The following is a 26,839-nucleotide window of genomic DNA, read 5'->3' on the forward strand; positions in this document are numbered from 1 at the left end:
GACGTGTTTCCCCTCAAAATTGCCGAGAAGTCTCCATTCCAACACAGCTATTTCATCTCTAATGTACTTAACATACAGGTTTTTTCTTATGGAAGTGAAGTGAGAAAAACTAACCATGAGATAGATAGTTGTCAGATCATGATGCGTGTCAGATATGTAACCGAATAACCACAGGCTAATGTGATAAGTGCTAGGAGACAGTTCTGTGGCAAGAGCAGGGCAGTTGCAAAAGAGGCAACAATTATTTGATCTTGGGTACCTGGGATAATCTTCATAGTGAGGCACTGTTTGGGGTTGTTCTTAAATGTTAGGCGGTAATATGCTTGAGAGAAGAGATGAGAGAAGAGATGAGAGGATGCTCCCAGCAGACGCAGTGGTGTGGTCAGAGGCACAGAGGTGGCGACTCGTATGTGTTTGGAGGGAGGAATTCTGTGTTGCTGGGAAGCAGTACATCAGGGAGTTGGGTTGGGGTTGGGGCAGGGCTGAAACTGATAGGGATGGATGTGGTCAGATGGCTCCGGGCTGGTGGTAAGATTGCAGAGGGAGAGATCTGTTTCTGAGATTTTTTTCAGGGCTGAACCAAGTAGGAAGTGTTGCCTAACTGAATGTGGGAGGGGAGAGACTGGAAGTAAGCTTCTTTCGTGGGTGTTTGGAGCAGATAGCTATAAGCCAAGATAGGATATTCAAAAGATGAACAGATCTGGGGACATAAGAGAACAGATGATCAATGGGCCACATTGAGTTTTTCTTTTAAGTTTTTATTTGGAAATAGAGATTAGCAAGACCTAGCAAAAATAGTACACTGACGTCCTGTGTAGGCTTCACCCAGTTTTCCCCAATGGTAACATCTTACAAAACTATAGTATAATGTTAAGACCTGGAGATTGACATTGGAACCATCTGTAGGCCTTTTTTAGATTTCACTGGTTTCACATCCACTTCTTTGTGTGCACACACTTGTGTATGTGTGTATAGCTCTATGTAATTTTATCATGTGTTGATTTGTGTAACTAACCATCACCGCAATCAAGATACAGAATTATTCCACCTCTACACAGATCCCCCACGCGATCTCCTTATAATTACACCATCCCCCTCCCTTCTCTCCGTTCTCTGTTTTCCGTCTCTGCAATTTTGTCATTTTGAGAGTGTTGTATAAATGGAATCATATGGTATATAACCTTTTGAAATTGGCTTTTTCCACTCAGGATAATTCCCTTGAGATCCATCCAGGGGTTGAGTGTATCAAAAGCTCATTTGTTTCCATTGCTGAGTAGTATTCCATGGTATGAGTGTACCAAAATTCGTTTCATACGTTGAAAGACATTTGGATTGCTTTGAGGTTTTGGCTATTACAAATAAAACTGCTATGAACATTCATGTATGCAGGGTTTTGTATGTGAATGTAAGTTTTCTTTTCTTTGGAATAAATGCCCAAGAGTGCAGTTGCTGTGTTGTATGTTAAGTGTATGTTTAGTTTTTAAGAAACTGCCAAACTATTTTCCAGAAATGCTATACTATTTGACACTCTCAGCAGCAATATATGAGAGATCCAGTTTTGCTGCATCCTTGGTATTGTCACTATTTAAAAATTCCAGCTGTTCTAATAGATGTGTAGTGATATCTCATTGTAATTTTAATTTGGATTTTCCTAATGGCAAAGGGTGTCGAACGTCTTCAGTGTGCTTATTTGTCTTACGTGTATTCTCTTTGGTGAAATGTCTATTTATGTGTTTTGTCCACTTTCCAGTTAGATTGTGGCACTCACTATCGCTACTTTGAGCCACCTCATTCTGCCTTGTTGGTGCCAGGTGAGGTGGAAGCTCAAGTGCTGGCTGGGCCCCCCAGACACTGGGGTGGGAGGACGTTGGGAGAAGCAAAGTACTGGGTAGCATTGCCTCTCACCAACCAGCTTCACCTTGTTGCTGCCGGGTCGGGGTGGGAGTTCAGTTCTCCACTTGGCCACAATGACATCATGAGAAAGAAGTCAGTTTTTCCTTTGGCATTTGGCTCGTGTAGGGCCAGTATTAAGAGAAAGGTTTTCTGTTCTGCCAGACCATCCTTTTCCCAGTCCTTTGGCTGGGGGGCAAACAGGCTTTTTTTTTGACCTGTGTCTGCTAGTGGTTTCAGACTTCTCCAGCACCCCATCTGGGATAAATGGGAAAGAAAAAGAAACCCCAGGGAGCCCACACCATTCCTCAAGTTGTGACGTCCCTCGATGATCGGCCTTCCTTCCATTTTTCATAGCCTTCCTATGTTTGTGTGTGGTATTAGGTCCAGGATTTTTAGTTGCAAGAAGGACTGGCAAGCAATGGGAATGACTTCATCTTGCCTTCCATATTGGTTTTTAAGGACCTGGGGCCCCTCAGTAGGTAGTCTGGGCTCTGTAGAGCTTTTTGAAGAAGGGCCATTGACATCTGGAGATGATGGATGAAGTCTTGGGAGCCACGCTTAACTTTGTTTGAACCTTGGCTCCTCTACTTACTGATTGAGACTTTAAGACTCATCTTCTTCTTCACAAAAATGGGGAGGATGCTGTTGATGATAGTAATGCCTATCTGTTAGGGTTCTGTGAGGATTATATGAGATTATACATGTAAAACACTTTGCAGGGCACCTGACAGATATAAAGTGCTCGATGAATGTCACCTCTTGTTTTGTCTGTGGATGGAACTTCTGGCTCTGAGAAGATCATTGTTGAGCTTGGTGAGAGTGATTTAAATAACAATAGCCAGACTGCGGGGATTCAAACAGCTCACAGAAGATGAAAGAAGAAGTCAGTATGCCTTCATGAAACTGTGTTAGAAAAGTAGAGGAAGAGAGGGTTGTGGAGGGATTCAGGGATGTGACTGGTCTGGGGAGAAATAAGTTTGAGGTTTAGATAGGAGAGAAGAAATAGTCTTTTAAAAAGTAAACTTGAGCATGGACCTGAACTGAGGGGAAAGGGTTTCAAAGAAGGAGAAATGAACAGGTAAATTATAGAAAGAGTAAGGTTGCTGCTGATGCTGGATTAACAGCGCAGCTATAAAGGAAAGAAACTTTATTTCCTTGGAGACAAGGCACACTCTTCCTTCAACCACCACCCAGCATAGAACCTGATTCCTGGCTGTTATTGATGTCACCAAATACATTGACCTCCGTTGCTCCAAAATCAGACATCCACTGGAACTTTAACCCACTATATCAACTCCTGGTAGTTATCGTTTCTATTGTAGGAAGGAGAGAAACAGGTGAAAAGGTGAGACTGAATGAAGAGACAGGACATTAGGAAGAAATAAGGGAGTTTACAGGAATTTCTATATAATAAACTCCAGTTGTTCATTCATTCATTCATTATTGTTTCATCAGATAGTTATTAAATGTTTGCTTTATTTCAGGCCTGTGCTCTGGTTACAATGATGAACAAAAATAGACTTTATCCTTGTGCTTATGGAGCTTTCTTTCTGATGTGGGAGTCAGACCTTAAATAAATCTTCATTTACAGTTGTGGTATGTGCTACGAAGGAAAGTGCATTTCTACACTGAGGATATGTTAGGAGGAGGCTCAGTCTCGATAAGGAGGTTAGGGAAGGCTTCTCCAAGGTAGAGATGGAAGCAGAAGCAAGGAGGTGGTGGGTACTGTGGAAGATGAGAAGTGTAGGGAATGTGTTAGGCTCAGGGCGTGACATTTATCAAGGAGGAATGTGATCCATTTGAGGAACTGAAGGAAAGCTATTGAGAATAGGACGTATTCTGCAAGTGGGAGCATGGCATGAGACGGGATACAGAGGAAGGTGCTCCATGTGGGCTCTGTAGGCACCTTGTTGTCTGTGGTATTATTCTAAGAGGAATGTTTAGCCATTAAAGAGTTTTAAGAAGAATATGCATGTTCTGATTTACGTCTTTTAAAAAAAACCATTGGGTGCTGTGTAGGACATATGTTAGAGAGAGCCAGGGGTGTTTATGGGGAGACCAGGCAGGACATCTAAGTAGTTGAGTTGAGAAATGGTAGTTTGGACAAGGATGGTGGCAGTGGAAATGGAGAGTAGTCAGTGGGTCTGGGATCCAGTGATGCATCGGCTGTGGAAGTGAAGTGCAGAGAGATGTCTAGGATGATTCCTGGCTTTCTGGCTGGATGAGTGATTTTCCAGTTTACTGGAATCAGGACCACTGAAGGCCTGGGGGAAGAAAACGAGAGTTTATTTTTAGATGTGTTTTGTCTGAGATGCTTCTGAGATATCCAGGTGAAAATGTGGAGGAAGTAGTGGCCTATGGATATGGAGGCAGAACAGGAGCTAAGATATTTGTCAGCCGGTGGTCAGGTAGTGGATGCAGCCCTGGTGATGGAGACTGAGAAGAGCCAGCAGAGGGGTGGGAGGAAATCCAGGACAAGAGGCTGTAGCGTAATCAAGGGGAGCAACAGTAGGAGGCAAGACCACCTAGTAAACATAAAAGGGAGAGGGGCAAAGATTGAAAGATTTAGAATAGGAAGATTCTGAAACTGGAAGGAAGCTGAGTAAAGGAACTGGTAAAAGCTCGGCGTGGCACGGTGTTTCACTTTGTGTCCCTTAGAACACTGTTCCTTATGACTGTGACCATCATGTTCTCTCTCTCACAGAGACGCATGTTTGGGATCAATTAAGTATGAGGATTCTGTTAAAATCAAAGAGTCTTTTCAACAACATCACCTCTAAGAGTATTTAGCACTGTGAGTCTTACAGATGGCTGTAGCGTGCGACAATTCCTAATGAGTCTCAGGAATCTAGGGTATTGTTCTGTGGAACACCGTTTGAGAAGCATTTGTTTGGCACCATTAGTAGACTCAGGCAGCAGAAATACGTATCACTCAATCTCAATATCCTTCTCTCCCTCTCCACCCCTGTTCCCCAATCTCTTCCTCTCCATGAAGGCAACAGTTTTCCCCAGGATTTGAAACAGCAGGGTTCAGTTTCAGTGGGTGTCTGGGTCAAAATGTTTGGTGAAAACGGTGAAGACAGCTAGGAATCTGGGTCTGTCCTGGCCAGTGGTGGGTGAAGACTGTGCCTGAGTTTTAGAAGTGATGACTCTGGTAACTGGTGAAGCATCCACCTTAGGAGCAACTGGGGTCCATTTCATTTATAGGCAAACACTGTAAATGTTGAGAAAGAGATACTCTGGTACAAATCTACAGATAATCAGGGTGGGAGTGGGAAGGGATGTGCAGTAAAAAGAAAGAAAGTAACGAAAAGGTAATCCTTGTAGTACTAGAGACTGAAATAGTTTAATTTTGGGAGGCGTGTTTGACCCTAAATGGAAGTGAATGATACAGGGAGAAGGAAGGTTTGTGGTTTGAATATTTGGAACTTGGACATTCCTTCATGGTATTAATTGAGGTGGAAGTGAGTGGCTGCTTTGCCCATGTCTTTGACTATGAAGAAGAATGAACCTCTTTCAACAGGTGACTCTCATCACCACTGGGAGGGCAGTGAAGTCATGAGCATCCTCTTCATTCATAGAGAGTTATATATAGTTTTAAACAGCAGTGGAAGAAGATTGCTATAGAGGGTTAAGCAAAGAGTCGGGTCATGAGCAGCTCGGTATGTTGTGTTGTGGGATTTTGCTTGAATCTGGAGCCTAACGTAAATCTTTTTATCCCCAGTGTCTGGTGTAATGCCTGGTAAACAGTAGGCCTTTAATGAATGGGTGAATGAACCCCTAAAATTCATCTTTTTAAAAGCCTGACCCTGATGATTATCTCAAACTGGTGGACCAGAGAAGAGCACTTGAGACTGAGTTTACTTTGGAGGTCAAACAAAGCCAAAGTTATCCAGAGGAGCTCTGGTCCTGGTACAAATTTATAGTCACTAGTTTGACATAGTTTCATGGTTGCTGATAACAGTAAGAGTTGGAGCCTTAGCAGGTAGAAAATAACTGACTTTTACTGCATCCCTCCTGCTTTACAAGAAGAAAGCCAACGTGAAGAGCACGAACGTTGGTCATGATGCATTAATGAATAGCAGAATATTGCAGATTTGATTAACATTGCTTTGAAAACCTATTATGTTTTAGGCCTACTTCTTGTCCCTTTACATGCATCTGTGTTCCTGCATATGAGATGATGACAGGTGCACAGGAGAGTTGTGTTGAATGAATGTAGAGATGAGTGAAGTCATACGTTCCTGTGCTGGGCATAGCTTTCTTCTTTCTTTCTTTACTTATTTGTGTATTGGCATTTGAAGTGACTAATTCTGTCTCATGCATGCGTACCTATCTATTTTGGAGTTCAAATTACCTCATAAGGACCTCCCATAAGACTCTTAGGATGATGATAAACAATTGGCATTGTCTCTATATCACTATGGCCTCAATATGTCCTGTCATTATCATCCTTCCTCTTTTTACATCTCTCGTCCCTCTGACTTGGGGGGCCTTCTTTTTTCCTATTCAACTATTGATTTAATTTCTCAATGTTTAGGAAAAAATTTCTTACTCCTAACCGTATACCATGAACCATACTAGTCAGTAGGACCACAGAGAAGCATAAGACATGGCCCTCCCCTCAAGACGCCCCAGTCAAGAGAAGAACTAGACATATATGTATATTACCAGTAAGATGCTGTGATAAGTGTGGCATAAAATGAAGCAAATGTCAGGTTCTGTGTTGTCATTCTGAAGAGAGACTAATTAGAGTAGGGCTCAAGGTGCACAGGGCCGGCTTTCCAGAGGACATGATCCTAAGCCAAACCAGGAGCACCAAGCCGAAGTGCAGGACATAGTCCAGGCTGAAGATCTGGTGTGGCGGTATGAGTTTTGGGTAGATGCCTTTGCCTTCAGAAGCACCTGGGAATGCAGGAAGAAGAGCAAATTTAGAGACAAATCAATGGGCATATTCTTCAAAACATATTCTTCAAAACTTATCTCCTCTTTTTTACGAAGCTTTTCACCCTAACCTAGCCCAAAGTATTTTTTGCCCCGTAAGATGACAAAATTATGATCTCAAGCTATAGAAATCTTTGAATAGTTGATTGAATATAGAAAAAATTAACATAAGAAATATATCTTTATGCTTGAGTCCAAAATAATCAATTTCATAAATAAAGAATAAGAGAAACAGAATAGACCCTATAAATATGAAAAATATTTTCGGTATTCTTAACTTTAATATTCTTTTATAAGGTTACTCTGATCACTCAGTTGCCAGAAAGATGGGTATGGTCATTGTTAAAGGCCGTCTTGTTGCTTGGCTCTAAGTGGTAAGATGATAGTATCTGTGGGGCTGGATCTTATGGGTGGCAATTATGATAAGTAAATAAGGTAGTGTTTACTCCTCTAAAATCCTTGGGCAAGGCCACAATAAACTGATGGGAAAAGAAGTAAGATTACTATGCATTTGAAATTCCAGAAGAAGGTCCCACACTTTTGAAGTAGCCTGGGATATTTGCTTTAAATAGCCCTCCTTTACCTCTTTGCTGCATCACATTCCAAAAGCAAATTTGTCAGACCCTCAGAGGATCCACCGATCTGTCATCAAATCCTCTTCCCTGTTTAAAGAAGCTTCCTGTGAAGAACTAGTCTTTGTTAGTTAATCCCATCAACTGGAAACCTGCATTTCCTACAATCAGTGAGTCAGACAGAACATGGCTTTGTTTAGAGGAAATGCATGGAGCCTCAAGACATCTATCAGATTCTGTCTTCTACAGCAGTCCACGGCTGAGCTGCTTTTCTGTTTAAACAAATAATAATGCTAAAGGGATTTTAAGTTCTAGGGACTAGACTTAAATTCAAGATATGGTGGTCTACGCACACTTAATGCATTTGGAAAATGTGGTATTTTGGACTGTTGCGAAACATCTTTGTGAATTATAAAATAAATACAAGACTGCAAATAAAAATCATGCAAATTCTCCGTAAAGAAGAGTAGATCTGCGCTTCTCCAGCTGTTCTACCTTAGGTTAAAAATGCAGACGATCCTCTCCTATAAAGGAACAAATTTAGAATGACGAATTTTTAGCTTAAGATAAAGGGTGAAAGAAGGCCTGGAGCCTCTTTTGTATGAAAAAAAAATTCAGCAGAAGATTCAAAACCTTTTATTTTTGTTCCATGACTTAATAATTCAATTATGCTTTTCTTTCTCCTAAAAAAAAAAAATAGATGTAAATAATGACTACAATAGTTAAAGAAGTACTTTTTTCCTTTAAAAATCTTATAACAACTTTAGGATCAAATTACTTCCAAATTTAACTTGATCGATTCCTGAATAAGAAATACCACTTAAAAATGAAATTCTTGCATTCTGGAGAGTATTATGAAAAGCCAAAAAACGAGAGGAAGATTGTATTGTTTTAAAGCACGCTTGAATAAATGTTTTGCAGATACTAATAGTCAATAGCATTATTTGGAAGATTTGGAGATGATCTGGTTTGCGTTAAACTTATTTACACTTTAAAATGCCTCATGAATTAAGTCAAGCTTTACTACAAGCAGATGCTAAGAAATATGAACATATAGAGAGTTTTGCTGTATTCTGATCATCATTATCTAAGGGATTCAGTGCACTAGATTTTGAAAAACCACTTGGCATTTGTTTTTCCAGAGAGCACAGTCAGATGAACTGGAAAAAATTGAAAAGCACAGCCGGTCCTCCAAAGACAAGGAAAATGCCAAGTCTCTGGACAAACCTGAGCAGTAAGCATCCTTCGGGACCCTGCAGAGGGCGTCCAGGCTGCGGGCGGGCTCTTCCCACTGGGAAAATGCCGTGTCTCCTGTGCATAAATGTTGTGAGTGATACGAGGATAAACATCTGTTTATATGAATTATATTTTTCCTCTTAACTTGGCTTTATTTCCTTAGGTTCCTTTATGAACTGTCACTAATCCCCAACTTTTCAGAGCGAGTCTTTTGCATCCTGTTCCAGTCCACCTTTTCAGAAAGCATTTGCTCAATTCGTCGCAAACTGGAATTGCTACAGAAATTGTGTGAGGTGGGTTCTGGTCCATAGAGAGCTGAAGCTTGGATTCTCATATTGAATTGTGTTCAGTCCTGTTCAGATTTCAAAAAGGTTTTCTTTCGTTTACTCTAAGTACTCAGAAAATTGGAAGCATAGCAGTCCCACAGAAGAGAACGTGTTATGATTGAGCTTCGAGATCAAAGCAAGTGTTGAGGTTGGCGTGCAGGGCCGCAGGGCTGCATGGCTCGAGCATGGTCGTTGCGCGTGGACCTCCAGAGATTCCTGTCCCTTCTGCTTTTGCCACAAAATCTCTACTTTTCGGGGTCCTCTCATACATCAGACTTGCTACTGAATGTGATTTGAAGGCATTTCATTCACTTTCCTTCATTTTTGGAAGGACCCGTCAACAAATTCTTGATGATTCCAACCAAATGATTCAGGAACAGCTGTATGACTCAACAGAAGATAAATATTTTTTTGAAAGCAAAGAATAAATGCTTGGCAGAAATTGCCAATATTAACATTTAAAACAATTTGTTCAAAATCAATAGTACCATTTGATCTGGTTGTGGTAAATCATTTGGAAAAGTAGTAAGACGTTATTAAAGACACATTTTCAGAGGAAGTGACATGCAAATTCAAGTTAAACTTCATGTTTTAGAAGGAGTGAATGTGAACTTTTCAGGAGTAAATCAAAATTTGGAAATTAATCTTTATAACTGTGTTTTAGTTTCCCACAACTCATGCCAAAAATTTGAATAGCTCCAGAGGTAGGTACAGTTAGGATGATGGCATGACATTACTTTGTAGTGCTTCTCCTGTTAGAACCTGATTTGTTTTCCTTGCAGTTACATGATACGAATGGCCTAGACTGGGATCTCTCAATTTGCAAAAGTATACATGAATGGTTGATGGTGGTGCAGCTTTCTAAAGTTAGCTTTGGAGACCCTGCTCTTAAAATATACGTAATAATGAGCAATAATGAAGTTTGAATGTGACTTAAAATTATGAGTGTAATGTGACTATCTGCCACTGACTTAAGGTAGTTCAAACAAAACCTCATGCAGATCTTCGTCGACTTACAGTAGGGTTATGTTCTGATAAACTGTCATTAAGTTGAAAATATCGTAAGTCAAAAATACATTTAACACACCTAACCTACCGAACGTCACAGCTTAGCTTAGCCTACCTTAAATATGCTCAGAACACTTACGTTAGCCTACAGTTGGGCAAAACCATCTAAGACAAAGCCTATTTTATAAAAACAGTTGAATATCTCATGTAGTTTATTGAATCCTGTACTGAAGAACAGAATGGTTGTAAACATCTGGGTTGTTTACCCTCGTGACTGTGGGGCTGGCTGGGAAAGCATCTCACTGCATATCACTAGCCTAGGAAAAGGCCAACATTCAAAATTCAAGTACAGTTTCTACTGAATGCATATTAATTTTGGACCATCGTAAAAGTCAAAAGACCGTAAGTCAAACCATCATAAGTCAGGGGCCGGCTGTGTAAGAGAAATTGTTCTTTGCCCTGTTTTGCAGACATTAGCAAACGGCGCAGGGGTGACGCAGGTTCTGGGCTTGGTTCTTGCCTTTGGCAACTACATGAACGGTGGAAATAAGACCCGGGGACAGGCAGATGGTTTTGGATTAGACATTCTTCCGAAGCTGAAAGATGTCAAAAGCAGCGTAAGTGTTTTGTGTGAATGAATGTAGGCGAATTGAGGATTAGACATTTTGTTTAGTAATAACTTTGACTATAACCCAGTTGCAATAAATCCTTCTTTATGTTCCAAGGTCGAAAGTGTCTTTATGTTCTGAGTTAGACAAAAGTAATGGCCGTCACGTGTTTGTGATTTTGTGAATAATGATGTTTCCTAAAGTGAGTAATTTTGAATCCTATGTCTAATGAATAATTGAGTAGACAATATTTTAAAATGAAAATAATTATTTTTTCACTCTACCTTTACCATATCTGCCAATATTTATCCTTTTGGACTCTGAGGGCTAATTAATTTCCATAAATTAGACAGTATATCCATTACTTTCTTCTTTTCCCTGTTAAGTAATGGAAGCCAACAGGTCCAAAACAAAGATGAGTAAAAGTAATTTGTACATAAAATATAAAAGATGATCCTATTTTCCTACGTATTGTTTTGGTGCTGGTGTGTGTGGGAATGCGTCAGCTCTTTGCAGGCCTGATTACTTTTTGGTCCTACTTCTGTAGATGTGTTTGTTTAAAATGAACATCTAAGAGATCATGGGAGTGTCGGTAGAATTATAGGGTTAGGGAAAACACCATGATGGTCAGAGTTAAAGTCTGAGATTTTAAACTTCGAAAGTGATGGAATTCTGTTTCTTTGAAAAAAGAATCTCCACGTAGAACTTGAAGGAAATTACGGACATGTTTTTAAAATATTAAGTTTCAGTAAACAATTGGCTTATAGAAATGAAAATATATAGAGCTGTCCTTCCTAGATAATGAAATAACCTCCCTCACAAGAAAGGAGACTTTTTTCCAACAACTCGTGTGTTTATTCCTTCATGCATCCCCTCATCCATTCATTTAGCTTCTTTCTTTGGGCTTTTCTGAAGTGCCACACACTGTGCTTTTCCAAAATTGAGAACAACACAGTCCTTTCTTGGAACACCAACAGCATATAATTTTTGTGATTTTTTATGGTTATATTTGTTTAAATGCTGTTATATTTGTATGATGAACATTTTCATAGGAACCTCTAATATGTCAACCGGACAAATCCCATTTGTTCGAAAACGAAAGCTCTCTTCTGAACACACGATACTTCTCAAATAGTTCTTAACAACTGGCTGTTGGATTGAAACAAGTCACTTTTGCAATTAGCATTGGGATATGATGAAGATCAACGTAATGTTTAACTTATAAAAATGGATCTGAAATAGATTTGGATAATTGTATATGAATAAGGGATTATTTGTTTTTGTGTATTGGTTGATATGTCTTATTTAATCCCCCAATAAGTTAAATTTCATTAATTTAAATAATTAAGGAGTCATCTAGATAAAAATTAAAATGCATCAAGAAGCAAGATTTTTTTAAAATAATTTCACTTGCATTCTCACAAGTGCTGGGCAAGATCTTCCTAATTTGGTTCTTTCTCCTTAAAACAAATAAAACAGTCTGTACTCCATAGTACCATTTGTAGGCCTCAGGGACAGAGCTGTGCTCAGATCCCTCAGAGTTTTCACTCCGCGTGCCCATCAGCAGGCATTTAATAAATGTTTGGTCAGTCGATTCAGGTACTGCTAACCATTTCGTTGATTGACAGGTTAGGAAAGAGGGAGGACATCAAATTGCTTAAATCATTTTATAGGCAAACCCTATTTCTAATAAATCTATTACTTTTATTATTTTGCTGTACATTACTATGTGATTGATATGTTATTATTATTATCACTATATATTACTATGAGGGAAATCTCTAATAGATATATTACCATATCAAGTCAAATTTGATTATAAAGGAATATGGCTCTTTTTATAAATAGGGGAAAATCATGTTCCGATTGAATATCTTAGGGAAAGTAGTTTGTATCATAGGGTTTTTAAATATATATATATATATATATATATATATATTTGATCTCTCACATTCAGATTATCTAGTACTAATTTTGCATAATGCAAAAATATAGTTAAAAATTAATGCCTCTAAATGTGCCAGAAAGGAGGTGGAAAGCTGATCTTTGAAGACTTAGATATGAAACAATTTTACATTTTTTCCTGTAGAGGTACACACTTTGTATTATTTATAGCTGCATGGATGTTAATTCCTCAATCTCAGTTGCCAACATAACGATTTATAGTTAGTATTCGCATGTTTAAAGCTCCTGCTTACTTAAAATAATACTTAATTGTTTTGTTTCCCTAATCTATGCTAATAGGCCTCAGTCACACTTACTGTTGGAGTGACACCTGTTGGTCCAGCTGTTTAGAAATGCTGACAATATGTAATCATTTCAGTTAGATAGTAGTTATACCTTTTACTAATAGAACAAAAGTTAATGAACTAATTTTCTAATCGAGGAGGGTAAAGGCTGGAAAGTATTTACAGTTGTGGACGCCACCCTTATGAAGCAGCTGTGCGTCCGCTCGGAGCTTCCATTGGAACACTGGGGAGACACAAGACCTGCTCCGCCATGACACTCCTTAGATAGAGCGATGGAGTCCTCCAAAACAGAGAATTTCACATTTCGCTCCAAATATTCTCGTCCGTCTATGCGGATCTGCTGGAATTTATTTAACACCTTTATATTTAATAATTTGTAAAATGTATTTTTACTTACTTTGGTCTTTCTGCCTAGGACAATAGCAGAAGCCTTTTGTCATATATCGTTTCCTATTATCTTCGAAACTTTGACGAGGTAGGCCAATTTTTACATGTAGTCATATTTGGTGGTTCTTTGTTGTTGACTGATTGGGCAATATTCGTTGTTGTTTTGCCGTTGCTGCTGTTGTATCATTATTTATATTGATACTGATTTGTTTAAACATTGCCTTTCTTGCTAATTAGGATGCCGGAAAAGAACAGTGTGTCTTTCCACTGCCAGAACCCCAGGACCTTTTCCAGGCCTCGCAGATGAAGTTTGAAGATTTTCAAAAAGATCTCAGAAAACTAAAGAAGGACTTGAAAGGTAACTTATAATCTTAAAGAAACTCATGTTTGTTATTTATGGGGTTTTTTTCCCCTGAGGAAGGGTGTCCCTGAGCTAACATCTGTGCCAGTCTTCCTCATTTTGTATGTGGGATGCTGCCACAGACTAGCTTGACAAGCATTATGTAGGTCCGTGCCTGGGATCAGAATTGGCAAACCCCAGGCTGCTGAAGTGGAGCATGCAAACGTAACCACTACACCACTGGGCTGGCCCCTATTTATGCTTTTTTTAATGAAAGAAGGAGTTTTTAATGTTTTTGAAGAAAGTAAAATCTTTTACGGCTATGTAGAACTAAAAATTTCCATATGTGGCAAAAGAAAAATTTTACCAATAATGTGATTCTTTTGTTTAAAAAGTTATGTGTATTAGAAATTTAGTTATTGAATAATACCTTGGTGATTTGACTAGCAATCTCTTTGACCAGGAGCAAATTTGATCATCTTGTTTTCACCTCATAGCCAAGAACATTTGTACATTTATCATGTCGTTGTTAAAAGATAAATAGTCCTGGGGCTGGCCTGGTGGCGCAGTGGTTAAGTTCGCATGTTCTGCTTCAGTGGCCCGGGGTTCACCAGTTTGGATCCTGGATGTGGACCTACACACCACTTGTCAAGCCATGCTGTGGCAGGCATCCCACATATAAAGTAGAAGAAGATGGGCAGAGATGTTAGCTCAGGGCTGGTCTTCCTCAGCACAAAAGAGGAGGATTGGTGGCAGATGTTAGCTCAGGGCTAATCTTCCTCAAAAAAAAAAGAAAGATAAATAGTCCCTCTACACCCTCCCTTGGTATACTTGCCCAAGATTTTGTGGCTTATGAACTTTACTGGGAACAAAATATCTCTTTTATATATTTGGTCAAAAAACATATGCATGTGTAATGTTTTATCATTAGTCGAGAAGCTTTATATCAAATCGTTTTTGAGAGTCTGAAATTCTTCAAATTTCTAAGTTAAAAGTAACATTCATACAAAAGCCAATGGTTTATAAATTTTTTAATTTCTGTGAGCAAAATCTCTTTATTTCCCGTTCATGAGGTTTCTTGTTGTTATGGAGTTGAGAACACCTCAGCTAGCTATTTAAGCCTCTTTCCAAGTGTGCTAAGCACGGACAGGGAGTGACTAAATTTATGTGAGATTTTCATTTGATGATGTTTTACTAGATGAGAAGAAGAGGCTTGGTTACTCTGTCCAGAAACCAAAAAGATGATATAACTTTTAAGAGATTCTCTTTCAATTTCGAAATGTTTATCCAAAGATATTGACCTAGAATCAAATTTATGGAGTTGTTGTGTTCTGGTCACAGATGCTTTTATGTGGATTTTCAAAATAGCAACATTATATCGTTTGCTTGTCGTTCCTAAACACTCAACTGGGCTTGATGTTAGGCATTTGCTAGGTGCAATGGGTACCAAAAGATACAATCATCGCTGTCGAGGAGGGGTGAGTCCTGTCACTTAGGTGTTCCCCCTTAGGGCCTCAAGTCTGGGTGCTCATTGACTGAGCCCAAGAATGACTGCCTTATTTTAAAAAGTAATATATCAAACTGTGTAACCTTTGAATAATATTACATTACTAAGTGTTTGAGTTAACTATGTTTCTTAAAACAATAAGAAATTCTAACCACTCATGTATAGTATTTATTATACTTCAAAATTATGCCAGGTATCTTGGTTTGCTTATGAAATTCTACACACACACATTCTCTCTGATGTGGTGATTGGGGCATCTCTGGGGTGTCTGGAAAATACTTCACACTTGGATCAACAATTCAGTCTTGCAAAGTAGGATGTCATAGTTCACAGGTGGCTTAGGTGAGAGGAACGGTAATCTTGTTACCAGGAAATGTGTGTTTGCTTTAGTTGGTGCATCACTTTGGAATGTGGCCTCATTTATTTTTCACATCTATGTGCTTTCTTACTATGTTAGTAAACATACATGTGGCCATGGAAATGGCAAGTTCTCACAAGACTTAGAGCTGAAAAGAAAGAACTCACACGAGGCAATGGGTTTGAAAAGGACGAGTAGCAGGTGGCACTGAGTGCTGTTTCCTGTTGCACATCTGTCTTCTGGAGCAGTGTGCTGACTGTAGGAGTCTGAATGTTGAAGGAGCATCTTAGCAAGGTTTGAGGGCCTCAGAGTGTGAAGGTGATGATTTTAACCCCAAGGGTGTACCCTTTCTGTAAGGGTAAGGTGAACTTCTCTGCAAGCCGGCCCCTCAAGTAGCACCTGTAGCATTTGCTCAGCACAGTATTTGCTCAAGTTTGTTCACAGGTTGTTCCAATTTGATGCCCTAGAAACGGGGAGTTTATGACCAAATGAATTTAAGAACTGCTGAGTTAAGATACATTTAAAAGTAATTCCCAGTGTTCTCTGAAAGCAGGGTTGGCAGCAGTCCCCCAATTTATTTGACCCCAGAGCACTGCTTTTGCAGAATATCTGGTAGGTTCTCTAGTTGGTGGAAAGCATTTTAAGAAATGCAAGTCTGGTACCATGTTAGTAGCAGAGGCTCAGCGTTTACCTGGGAGGAACTCAGAGTTGGGGTGGGGACATGAACTACAGTTCGTGAAACGATGTGGTTAGACATTCTGTTCTTGTAAAAGGAGATCAGCTTGAAGAGCTGTGTACAGGGCTGTCAAACTCTGAGGTATCCTTTAAAAACGGTCGAAAATCATAATTTAATCATACCTCTTATTTTTTGCTTTTATAAAATTTGAATTTTTCCGTAGAAAATAAGATGTTTTGTGACACGAAGAAGGAAATCTTGTAAATGCGGTTTCTGGGAAAGATTTAGTATGAACGTAGCATTTCATATCAGCAAGCCATAAAATAAAACTGCCTCCTGTCCCTTCTTAAGATGAGATGGTTATAAATAGCTAGATACATTGATCTGACTAAATGGGAGTCAAATGGGAGACTATTGGATTATGTTATTTTGGATATAATTACTTTAAAATCATGTCTACTTTGATAAATGTAGCCTATTATAAATGATTCCTTCTAAGTGATCAAATTAGGCAGTTCATTTAATATTATTTAATATTCAAATAACCTATCCATTTTTTTCAGAAGCAAGTCGTTTTAAGGTTCAGGAAATGAGACGAATTATGTAAAGAACTGATCCCAATAATAAATATCCAATAACTATTGGCTATTCATAAGGAAAAAATAGGATAAATAGTGTGATTAATTTGATAAAGACAAACTAGAACCATTAAATCACTCATCTTTTGGCGCCATCACTTCTGCTTCTGACGATAGACTTGGTTTTTATTTCTAAGGAAAGACTGAGAAATCATGTGTTACGGCTCAGACATTTTAATAGACAACTGAATCTCAGGTTAGCGTTTTGTAAGAACATCCACTGTGTTTGGTTTCTGTACCTGTTCCCAAGATTCCCACAGCTCCTCAGGGTGCTGCCCTGGCTTTCTGAGCTCACTGACATGTCGTTTGTTAAGCAACCTGATCTGCTTTTGATCTCTTCTGGCTGTCAGCAGCTTTTCTTGATGCAGTCATGCCAAATGATGACTTCTGTTCCAGTGCCTTTCTTGGGTAGAAATTGTAGCACTTGCCACATGACTTAAATCAACTCAGCATGTCCAGAGCATTGAGCCATTAAGTTACCAGAACTGGGCAAGAATGTTCTCATGCAAATTCTTCCCTGTATCCTTTACCCCGCCCCCACCTTCAATACTTGGCTTGAAAATGTTTAAAATTCAATAACTACATCTTCCAGTTGAAGTAATGTCTGTGTCCAGAGATATATAGGGAAAAATCGGTCTTTACACTTGTTGGTATTGATTTATATTTGTTTGCAACGATTATATTTACAATCATAAATTTCTATTTATTTTTTTGTTTGAGGAAAGAAAAAATGATGTTATAAACTCATTTGAAATGCAACCAATAGCTATTTTAAAAATAACTTTTTGTGATTTTAAAATGAATATCAGTTCAGCATAGGGACGTCAGACAACATTGAAAAATGTAGAGAAGAAAATATATTTATCTGTAATCTTACAGTCCAATAATAAATAACATTAAAACTTTGGTATGTTTTTATCTGGGGTGTGTGTGTATTGCACAGCATGAATTATACCTTTGGGATCATGACGCATATAATTTTTGTCCATTCTTAGATTCTCTGTTTTAAAGTTAGATAATTTAATTTATTTGCATTTACTTCTGTCTTCTTTCTGGTTTTCTGTTGTCTTGACAAATTCTTCAATATTCTCCTCCTGACTCCTGCAATACATTTTGGAAGGTATAGATAGTATTTCTATTAATTTGTTGGCTGATCTTAAATGTTGACATATTTTCTTAATTTATATAATTTTATGACATACTATAAATTTACTTAGTTTATTTTTCTTCACAAATAAGGTGAGAGTTTTAGAACATTCTAACTAACAATTAAACAACTTCTATCTTTTTCTAGTGTTTTTCCAGACTTTGGGTCCTATTATTTTTCTTTAAAAATCACTAATATTTTATAATCATTAGGAATAACATTTACCAATATATTTGTCGATCACTATGCTACGATTGTTACGTCCCATTTTTCCCCTTCTCACTTGGTTGTTTGCTCAGGATTGGTGGGTGTTAAACACTTATTCTGAAAGTGACTGAAAAAAAACTTTTCCCCCTCTTTTTTGAATGATGATTTTGCTGGATATGGAATTCTAGATTGACTTATTTTTCATCAGTATTTTGAAGATGTTTCTTTTCCTTCTGCTGTCTCTTATCACTGATAAGTTTGCTTTCAATCTAACTGTCATTCTTTTGTAGATAATCTGTCTTTTCTTTTTTGGTGACTTTTGTAATTTCCTCATTATCCTTATTCATCTTTGGCTTTGCTTTAATATATGTAGTATGAATCTGTTTGTCTTTTATTTTGCTCTGTACTTAATGAGAACTTTCACCTTGAAGACTGATGTCTTCCTTCTGGTCTTAAGAATTGTCAACAATTATCTGTTTTCATATTCATCATTTTTCTCCTCTTTTCCTGAAACTCTTTTTAGTTGTACATTGGAGCCATTTTGTCTAACCCTCTATGTCTTCTAACTTTTCTTTCATGTTTTAAAAGTCCACCCCCCTCTTTTGCTATAATCTTCATGCATTCCTCAACATTGTGTTCCGGTGCATTAATTCTCTCTTTTACTCTGTCCAATCTGGTGTTTTTGTTGTTCAATGCAACTATTTTTAAATCATGAAAATTTAAATGATTTTTGCTTAAATTATAATTTAATTTAATTATAAATTAAATTATCATTGTTTGATAATTTTTTTGTTTCCAAGATTTTCAATATTTTTTTAACCGTATCTATTTTTACCTTTAAAGTAATTTCTTGTTCTTATTTTGGATATTATCTTTTCTTTACCTCTTTGATGTTTATAAAAATGTATTAAAGTCCTTTTTGGATTTTGTATAATTTTTGTTTCATCTGAAATGAATCTGTCTTTCATTTGTTAATAGCTATAAGTTGTCTTTCTACTCAGTTTTCTTTCTGGCATTGGAATTTTAATTTGAAACAGGTGTTAGAAAATCTGTTGGCTAAATGAAGCCTCTTTTTATAAATGACATTCGACTGGAACATAGCCATACACACCCACTGTATTGTCTGTGATTGCTTTTGTGTTACAACTGAAGAGTTGAGGAGTTGTGACAGAAGCTGTCTATCAACCTGTCTGTCCCTTGCTCTCTCCCTTCCCCTGACTCCCCAAATCCTGCACTGTCTTGATTTTTTTCAATTACTTTGACTTGGCCTGCATATGGCCCCCAGGCCAGAACCAAAGCTTCTGTCAGCAGCCTGGTCCTACCCTATGGGCATATTAGATTTATTTCAGATTCAGTCATCAAGCTAGTGAGCGACTTGGCTCAGGTCTTGCCCGGAAAGCTGTGCCTGCATACTCCTGCTGCCCCAGGCACACAGCTGCATATGGGCTGTAGCTGTTTCATCCTCCTTTCAAGAGTTGGGGCACCCAGTCACACCTCTGGGTTTCCAGTCATGAGACTGGTTCCCTTCTCTGCTGTGTGAACTTGCCCTTCACCAGTCTCTGTGTAAGCCACGATCTTTACCTTCTCCTCCACATACACACTCCAGTGAGTGAGCTCTCACCTAGCACTGTTTGTTAACTTGGGTTTCTCTGATATTTCTGGTCCAAGGAGATATTAACACTTTTTTTTAAAGCATATCGTGTCTGTTTGGTTTTCTCTTTTTATGGTGTCATTCATTGCTGTGTGTTTTCAATGGAAGGAAGGTGCAGCCTGTGAATTCATCATTCCATTTGACTGAGCATATATATTCACTTTTATATCTTACATTTTTTTCATGCTGTAAATTATAACATGAACATTTTCCCATGCCATTTAATATAATTCAGAAACCATTTAAGATGATTTCATAATAATCCATCTTATGGTTATGCTGTAATTTAGTGAATAATTTGATTCTTGTAAAAAAAATTAAACTCTTCCCAAGAAATATCATTTTGAGCTACCTTATTCATAGCATTTTTACTATATCTCTGCTTATTTCCTTAATATAAATTCTTAGAATTATAATTACAAGATCAAAAGCAATGGAACATTTTTTTCAGAGTCTTGATATTTATTACCAAAGTGCTTTCTAGAAAAGCAACTTATGAATTTAATGGGTGGGTTCTCTCATAAAATAGAACAGAATAATAAAATTTACGAGATTTAGATCAGTAAGGAATCTTAGAGATATTATAGTCTAATTCCTTAGTTATCATTCAATAAGTTTATTAAATTAATAGAAAATACAAACATAGACCCACCCCTTATAACTCATAGATTAATGAGAGGACTGTTGGAGATATGAATTACCACTATATAGTACAACAAATATTTTTTAGTTATGTAAATAAGATACTCTAGAAACACGAAAGAGGTAATGATTAAATATACTTGGAAAATTATATTTAAATTGGACTTTCAAAGATCAGTAAAATTCTCTCCAGGGGAAAGAAAAATAGAATTTCAAGCATGGGAAAGAGCATGAGCAAAATCAGCAGTTTTGTGACTATTTGGGCTTTGATTGTCTCTTGACCCATGAGGCCATGGGTTTCTCAATTTATATCAGGTTTATATCTGAGGGCTACAAAATATTTGTACCTGATATTTGGCTCATTGCAGCAGATTCATTACTGGGGTTAGACTTGTGCATACCTATGGTTTGAAAAAGTTTCCCACCCAGCAATTTTGATCTGCCTTTCAAGGTCACTTGCTATGCCTACTGTGTGTCAATGTTTCACGTGCATTAACTCGTCTAATCTCTGTGATGTATATATTATCATTTATCTTCCCTTTAGTCATTAGGTAACTACAAGTTAGAGATATTGAATATCCTGCAAAAGGTCACATAGTATGTGAATAGTATGTGATATTGAACCTGGGGGACCCAATCCAGAGCTCACTCTCTTAACGCCGACGCTAATGTTGCCACCTGTCAAGATTCACTGAATGGAACCCTTCAGGGGAAGTTCGGCGTTGACTGTCCTTAGCCTTTAACCCATGCCTGACAACGATCTGGACTCAGTGAGTGAGTGAACCAATAAAGTGACAAGAAATGCATGGTAATCTTGGATATAACTAGAGCATAGGGTGCTCAGGGGCGTGGAATCAGAAGATGGCAAGGTGTCCTTGTGAACGTCTTGAGGACCAACCGCAGAGTTTGGATTCAGTTCTGCAATCATTGGTTAGCCATGGGAATGCTAACACGCATGTTTGAAAGGCCATCATGAGGAGCATGTGAATGATGGGTTAGAGGAAAGGCTAGAAAGAGGAGACCTACCTGGTCAGAGATGTTGAGGGCATAAGCTAAGGTCCTTGTGGTGGGAATGAAGAGGAGAAAGGGGTCTGGGAGTCTTTGGAGACACAATGGAACAGAATTCTGTAATCGCACTGATATCCAGGGTAAGGAAGAACGAGGTACCTACAAGATGACTCTTCAATTTCTAGCTCATATACCTGGATGGATGCTAAAACCATTACAGAAGGGAACACAGGAGGAGTGAATAGAGATGGAAGGTAGTCAGTGACTGATTTGGAGGCATGTTTAGTTAAGATCCTTCAGAACTACAGGAAATTATGTTAAGAATGAAGTGAAAAATATGCACTGAGCATGAGAATAAAGTGAAAAACATGCATTGAGCGTGATAAGCCTGCAGTCCTGTTCTGTCTTGACTAAGATCACAGCTCTAAGCTGAGTCAGCGCCAGACTCAACTTCAGCACGCTTTCCACCACCCACTCAGCCTCTGGTTCAGGGTGCTTCAGCCACTTACAGTGAGTTCCAGAGTCTGTTTTTTATTAAATCTAGAATTATTATTCTCTGCTAAAAATCAAGAGCATCCTTAGCATAAAAATGATACAATTAAAAAACCCCTATTGTAAGATTTATTTTAATTAGAAAATAGGTAAGAACCAGGATTATTCGAATTACGGTGTACTTTAGCATGGCAGATGAAAAGGTGGAAGGGATACAAAGGGAATCACATATTAGTTGTTGAGCTCTGTTCTTTGTATATGGCATTCCTGTATAACCGTGTCTTCTGTTGCATTGTGTGTATCTGTCTCATGTAATGTAAATTTTTATAAGTAATCTACCAGATTTCACTATCCTTTTAGTCTCCTTTAAAACAGTGGAGATGTATTTTCACTGCATGTAATTTTCCTTGTTGGAATTTAGTGTGTGTCAAGCTTGTCTGTAAAGACTGAGCCTGGTCTGTTTAAGTCAACAAAGTTTGTCCAAATGTGTGTTCTCCTTAAAGGCAATTGAACTCACAACTGGCATTTATTGAGCACCTTTTGTTGCCAAGAGATTTTGCTTGATGCTTGGAGGGAAAAGATAAATGATAAGTGGGTCCTGTGCTTAAAGAATGTGTCGTGTGGTTGAGAAGCTAAACACACAAACAGATAATTACACTATAGTATAGTAACAGTGTTGACAAATAGAAACAGGAAGCAGAGTGGAAGATGAACCTGATGCTACCTAATTGGTTAGGGAAGGCTTGAGTTAGGAATTGCTGTTAGAATGGAGTCATGACTTATGAATACTTTACAGGTGAAATAATTTATGGAAGGAGATTTGAACAGATGAATCACCAAGTTCCATTCTTGGAATTGCAAGCGATCCTACATGACTCAAATGCCAGCTGAGTGCAGGGAAGTAGAAAACGATGAAACCATAGAGATATGTAGCAACCAGATCGTGAAAGCCAACATAGGTCTGCTGGATAGGAAGATGCTAGATGGCTGAGGGATGTGTGTGTATGTGGAATAGGTGGGAAGGAGAATGAGGAGGAGGCAGAGAAGCAGTTCAGGCAGAAGAAAAGTCCACTTGCCCCTGTATTCTTAGAGGATAGTGAGCATGAGATGAGAGAGAAAGTTTTCTGATCATGGAGATAGTGCAAGTTTATGTGCTTTATAAGGAGTTTGCATTTTATTCCATATGCGATATCCAGCCACTGGAGGATTCTGTTTAGGGAATTGGAGTGATATGATTTATGTCTTGAAAAGATTGCTCTGGCAAGCAGAGAATTGGGGAGACCAGTTAGGAAGGTACTCAAATAAAAGATAATAGTGATTTTGACCAAGGAGGGAGACAGAAGAGATGGAAGAAAACTGAAGGAATCTTTCTAATTTTTAAGGGTAGTGAGAGTGGTATACAGTAATTATTTAAACTTTTCTGTGCACAGTGGTAATGTATAAGTCCTTCTTAAAATAATTTTATCAATCCATAATTTCCATCCAGTTGACACTGTGTAGGTTATTGTAATGTTAGTATAATCTCTGTCTCTCCTTCCGTCTCATCTCCACTTCCCTCCCCAGACCAATGTGCAGATGTACTCAATTCAAATAAACATTTTTCAGGATTCTTAGACTTTTCATGCTGTAACTCTCTTGACACTCCATTAGTTTCAGTGGTAATTTTGCTAGATGAAGTGAGAGCTAATGAGAAGAAAATCAAATCACTGCTCATTTAATTCTGAGATTTGATCCCATTTATTCATATTAGGAAAAAACAGTAAAGTTGGGCTTCCTCATTGTCGCTAATCACTTGCTTTTCTGACCCAACTGCCTTGAGAAAAACCACAGCTAATTAAAAGTGATTAGTTCTCTGACATTTTGAGTTAAGGTATGTTTTCTTTATAAGTTATCTGTGATTGTATTACAATGTGTACTTTGCAAAAATGTTTTTCTTTTAGTGCAATAGCCAACTTAGATTAATTCAAAGCCATAAGGTGCCAATTTGCACAGAGACCCAGTATAAGCAAATTATCACATGAAAGCATAGTCTTCACATATGGAGTAGATGGTCTCCATGGGATTAAAGTCATTTACAGCAAACCCCATGCGAATGTTTCCTTCTCTGTCACTGACGGTCTGCAGTTACTTTTTCCACTTTCATTTGGCAAACTCCTACTCATCCTCTATACTCAGCTAAAATAGTTCCTCCACAGTGAAGCTGTCGGGATGAACTTGCCCTGTGGGAGAACGTTGATAAAAATATACTGGTAGCTATGTAAGTGGAGATGTGCACGGGTGCGTGACAACATGTTAAAAGTGAGAGTGTATCGCACCTGGAATTTCATCTTGGGAAATGCTACTGATTATTATCCTTTTCAAAAATTTAAAAAGTCAAAGAATGTGAAATATTGGCAGAGATGTTGATTAGTGAGAACTCTTTTACAATGATGTTGGAAATATAAATTGATGCACCTTCTGCAGAAACCATCTGGCAGTATCTCCTTAAGTTGAAGAAATCCGTACTCTCTGGCCCAGCATTTGGTCCCTAGATGCATACCTCAGTGCACAGGTGATGATGAGATATATAACTGTGCTCATATTTATAGCAACAGCACCAAACCCCTCAGATGCTTTTCAACAAAATAATTGCTGAGTAAATTATGGTATCTTTCAAAGAGCTTCTACAGAACCATTACGTTACATTTATTGCCTTAAAAATGGATAAATCTTGTTAATACAATCTTAAGGAAAAACAAGGCATAGAAAAAATACAAACAGTATGATTTCAATTTTCAAAGTTCAACTATATATTTGTTTAACTAAACAATTACTCGTTAAGGGATAGCAGGGGGATGAAAAACACAAACGTGAAGATAGCGGTTATCTCTGTGGCCAAGGGTGAGACGTAGGGAGCACATGGGACTCTTCCAAAATATTGCTTATGTTCTATTTCTGAAGTTGGAAATTGGGTATATGTTATGTACATATTATACATGCTCCTCTGTGGTTATGACATCTTTAATAATTTTATTTAAGAGGAAATAAAAATAGGCAGGCACCCAGGAATATATCTGAATTAGAGTTGAAATTCACTCATATGGGCCCCACTAACTTAAAATGTGTGATTATTCAGCCTTTTTTATTCTTTATGAGGAAATTATATAGCTTAGCAAATTCAAAGAGTAAACACAAAGAAATACGAAATTTAATTAAAAGAACAAATTATGTTTAAGAAGTCTTTAAATATATGTTTCAGATGAATGGTACTAATATAAAACCTTTTTTGGGAAGTATTAATCTGAAAAACTGGCATATTTTCTAGTGAACAATTCAAACAGATATTATATATAAGCAATTAATAAAAATAAAATTCAGCACTGGTGCCAGAAAGTTGTTGAGCACTTAGGGAAATATAATCCATTACTTTTGGTCACTGCTTCTCCTAGTTCTGAGTGAAGTCAGGAAAACAGAAACCACACTTGTTATTTTAATAGAAATAATTGAACATAGAAAATTAGGTTAACACATGGAGGACTGAAAAGGTGAAAAAGGGATGCTCAGGTCAGTGTTGGAACCAGCTGTCATCCCTAGGGCCAGGGGGACAGAGTGCAGAGGTGGGAGTTAGCAGAGACCCAGGAACTTCAGGGAGAGAACTTCTGGGGCTTGGACCTAGACCTTGCGGAGAGGATGCTGCCTGTGTGAATAGTGCCTGACGAGCTGGCTGGGGGACTCTGCGGAACGGGACTGAGGACTCAGACGATGTGTCCGCAGAGCTGAGATTGAGGAGCTTGGGAAAGGTGACCCCAGAGAGCTGGGAGCATGGAGTAGGGGGTTGTGCCTGGCTGCTCTGGTTCTTTCGAGGGGTGCACTGATGCTGGATTTGGGCTTGTGACAACAAGCCAGGAACTGGAACCACCTGCTGATTTGTGGAGAGGAGGAGTCCGGGGGCGGTGTTCATGGAGCAGCAGATCCCTTCAGCTGCCCTCCTGCTCCCCCTTCATCCAGCCACTCTCTTCCGTCCTCATCAGTGAAACCTGCCAGGGAGCCAGATGGCAAGGGAGAAATAGTTTGCTGAGCCCCAGCACCAGGGTCCCAGACCTTAGTAGCGAAAGGTAGTTTGGGAGCTAAGAGACAGTATCTTAATAACTGACGTGCTGTTTACTTATTTTGGTGTTTAATTTAAATTATTTACTTGCATTATTCTAAGGTGACCTCACCCATCTCTCTTATGGCTCTCAAAGTTCAGAATAAGTGGAAGAGAGTCATAACTCATTTGGAGATTCTTAAGCCAGACCATACCCTTCTCTTCTCCTTCTTTATATTGTCTTCCCACTTTATTTAGTTCTTTCAGTGTTGCTTTCGTAGACAACCTCACAGATGATTATACCCATTTCCAAAACTCAGAGAAGAAAAAAATCCAAACAGAGGACAGATGGAAGATTCTGAGCAATGTCTAGTGCAGCAGAAAGGTGTCGTCCTGCTTGAGCAGCACATTTCAGTTAATGATACTCCACATCTTGTTTGGTTTTGATAATAGTTGACTTGTTGTTAACTTGGTTATGCCTGTGATTTGTGGGTCTTTCCTAGCAGACCTCTGCCACCCTTCTGTGCTACATGTGGTCTTCTGTTTCTGTGTCACAATGCGTACAACTTTGTGTGTATGTCTGTTGGAATTCATGGCTTCTGACTAGCCCTATAATTTATCAGGAATATCTAAAATTCTTGTACTGTGTTCTGGAAGTTGAAACTTCATACAAGATTCTAATTAATTTCTAATTAATGAAGTAAAAAAATAATAGTTAACATACACTGAGACACTACTATTGGCGTGAGCACCTCACATACATTAACCCTTGCACTAAACCTACTGGATGAGGCAGTTGCCATCGCCATGTTGCAGAAGAAAACCAAGGTTGGCGAGATTCCGGAGCTTGTCCAAGATCTCAGGTAGCCGGGGTGGAGGAACAG

At 38.4% G+C, this 26,839-nt stretch overlaps 1 protein-coding gene across 3 annotated transcripts in view; it reads left to right on the forward strand.

Moving 5' to 3' along the window:
• The window catches only part of FMN2 (formin 2), a 345,907-nt gene that overhangs the window by 199,699 nt on the left and 119,369 nt on the right, over positions 1-26,839 (forward strand). For all 3 annotated transcript variants that reach the window (XR_011499414.1, XM_070501555.1, XM_070501556.1), the window contains exons 9-13: positions 8,552-8,643; positions 8,809-8,938; positions 10,450-10,596; positions 13,252-13,311; positions 13,461-13,581. Coding sequence is in view for 2 of the 3 variants with exons in the window: in XM_070501555.1 (XP_070357656.1) it covers positions 8,552-8,643; positions 8,809-8,938; positions 10,450-10,596; positions 13,252-13,311; positions 13,461-13,581 (550 nt within the window). In the remaining variant the exon portion in view is untranslated. The remainder of the gene's footprint in view (positions 1-8,551; positions 8,644-8,808; positions 8,939-10,449; positions 10,597-13,251; positions 13,312-13,460; positions 13,582-26,839) is intronic.

Source organism: Equus asinus, chromosome 30 (genome assembly GCF_041296235.1).
Source record: "Equus asinus isolate D_3611 breed Donkey chromosome 30, EquAss-T2T_v2, whole genome shotgun sequence".
Classification (NCBI taxonomy): Eukaryota; Metazoa; Chordata; class Mammalia; order Perissodactyla; family Equidae; genus Equus; species Equus asinus.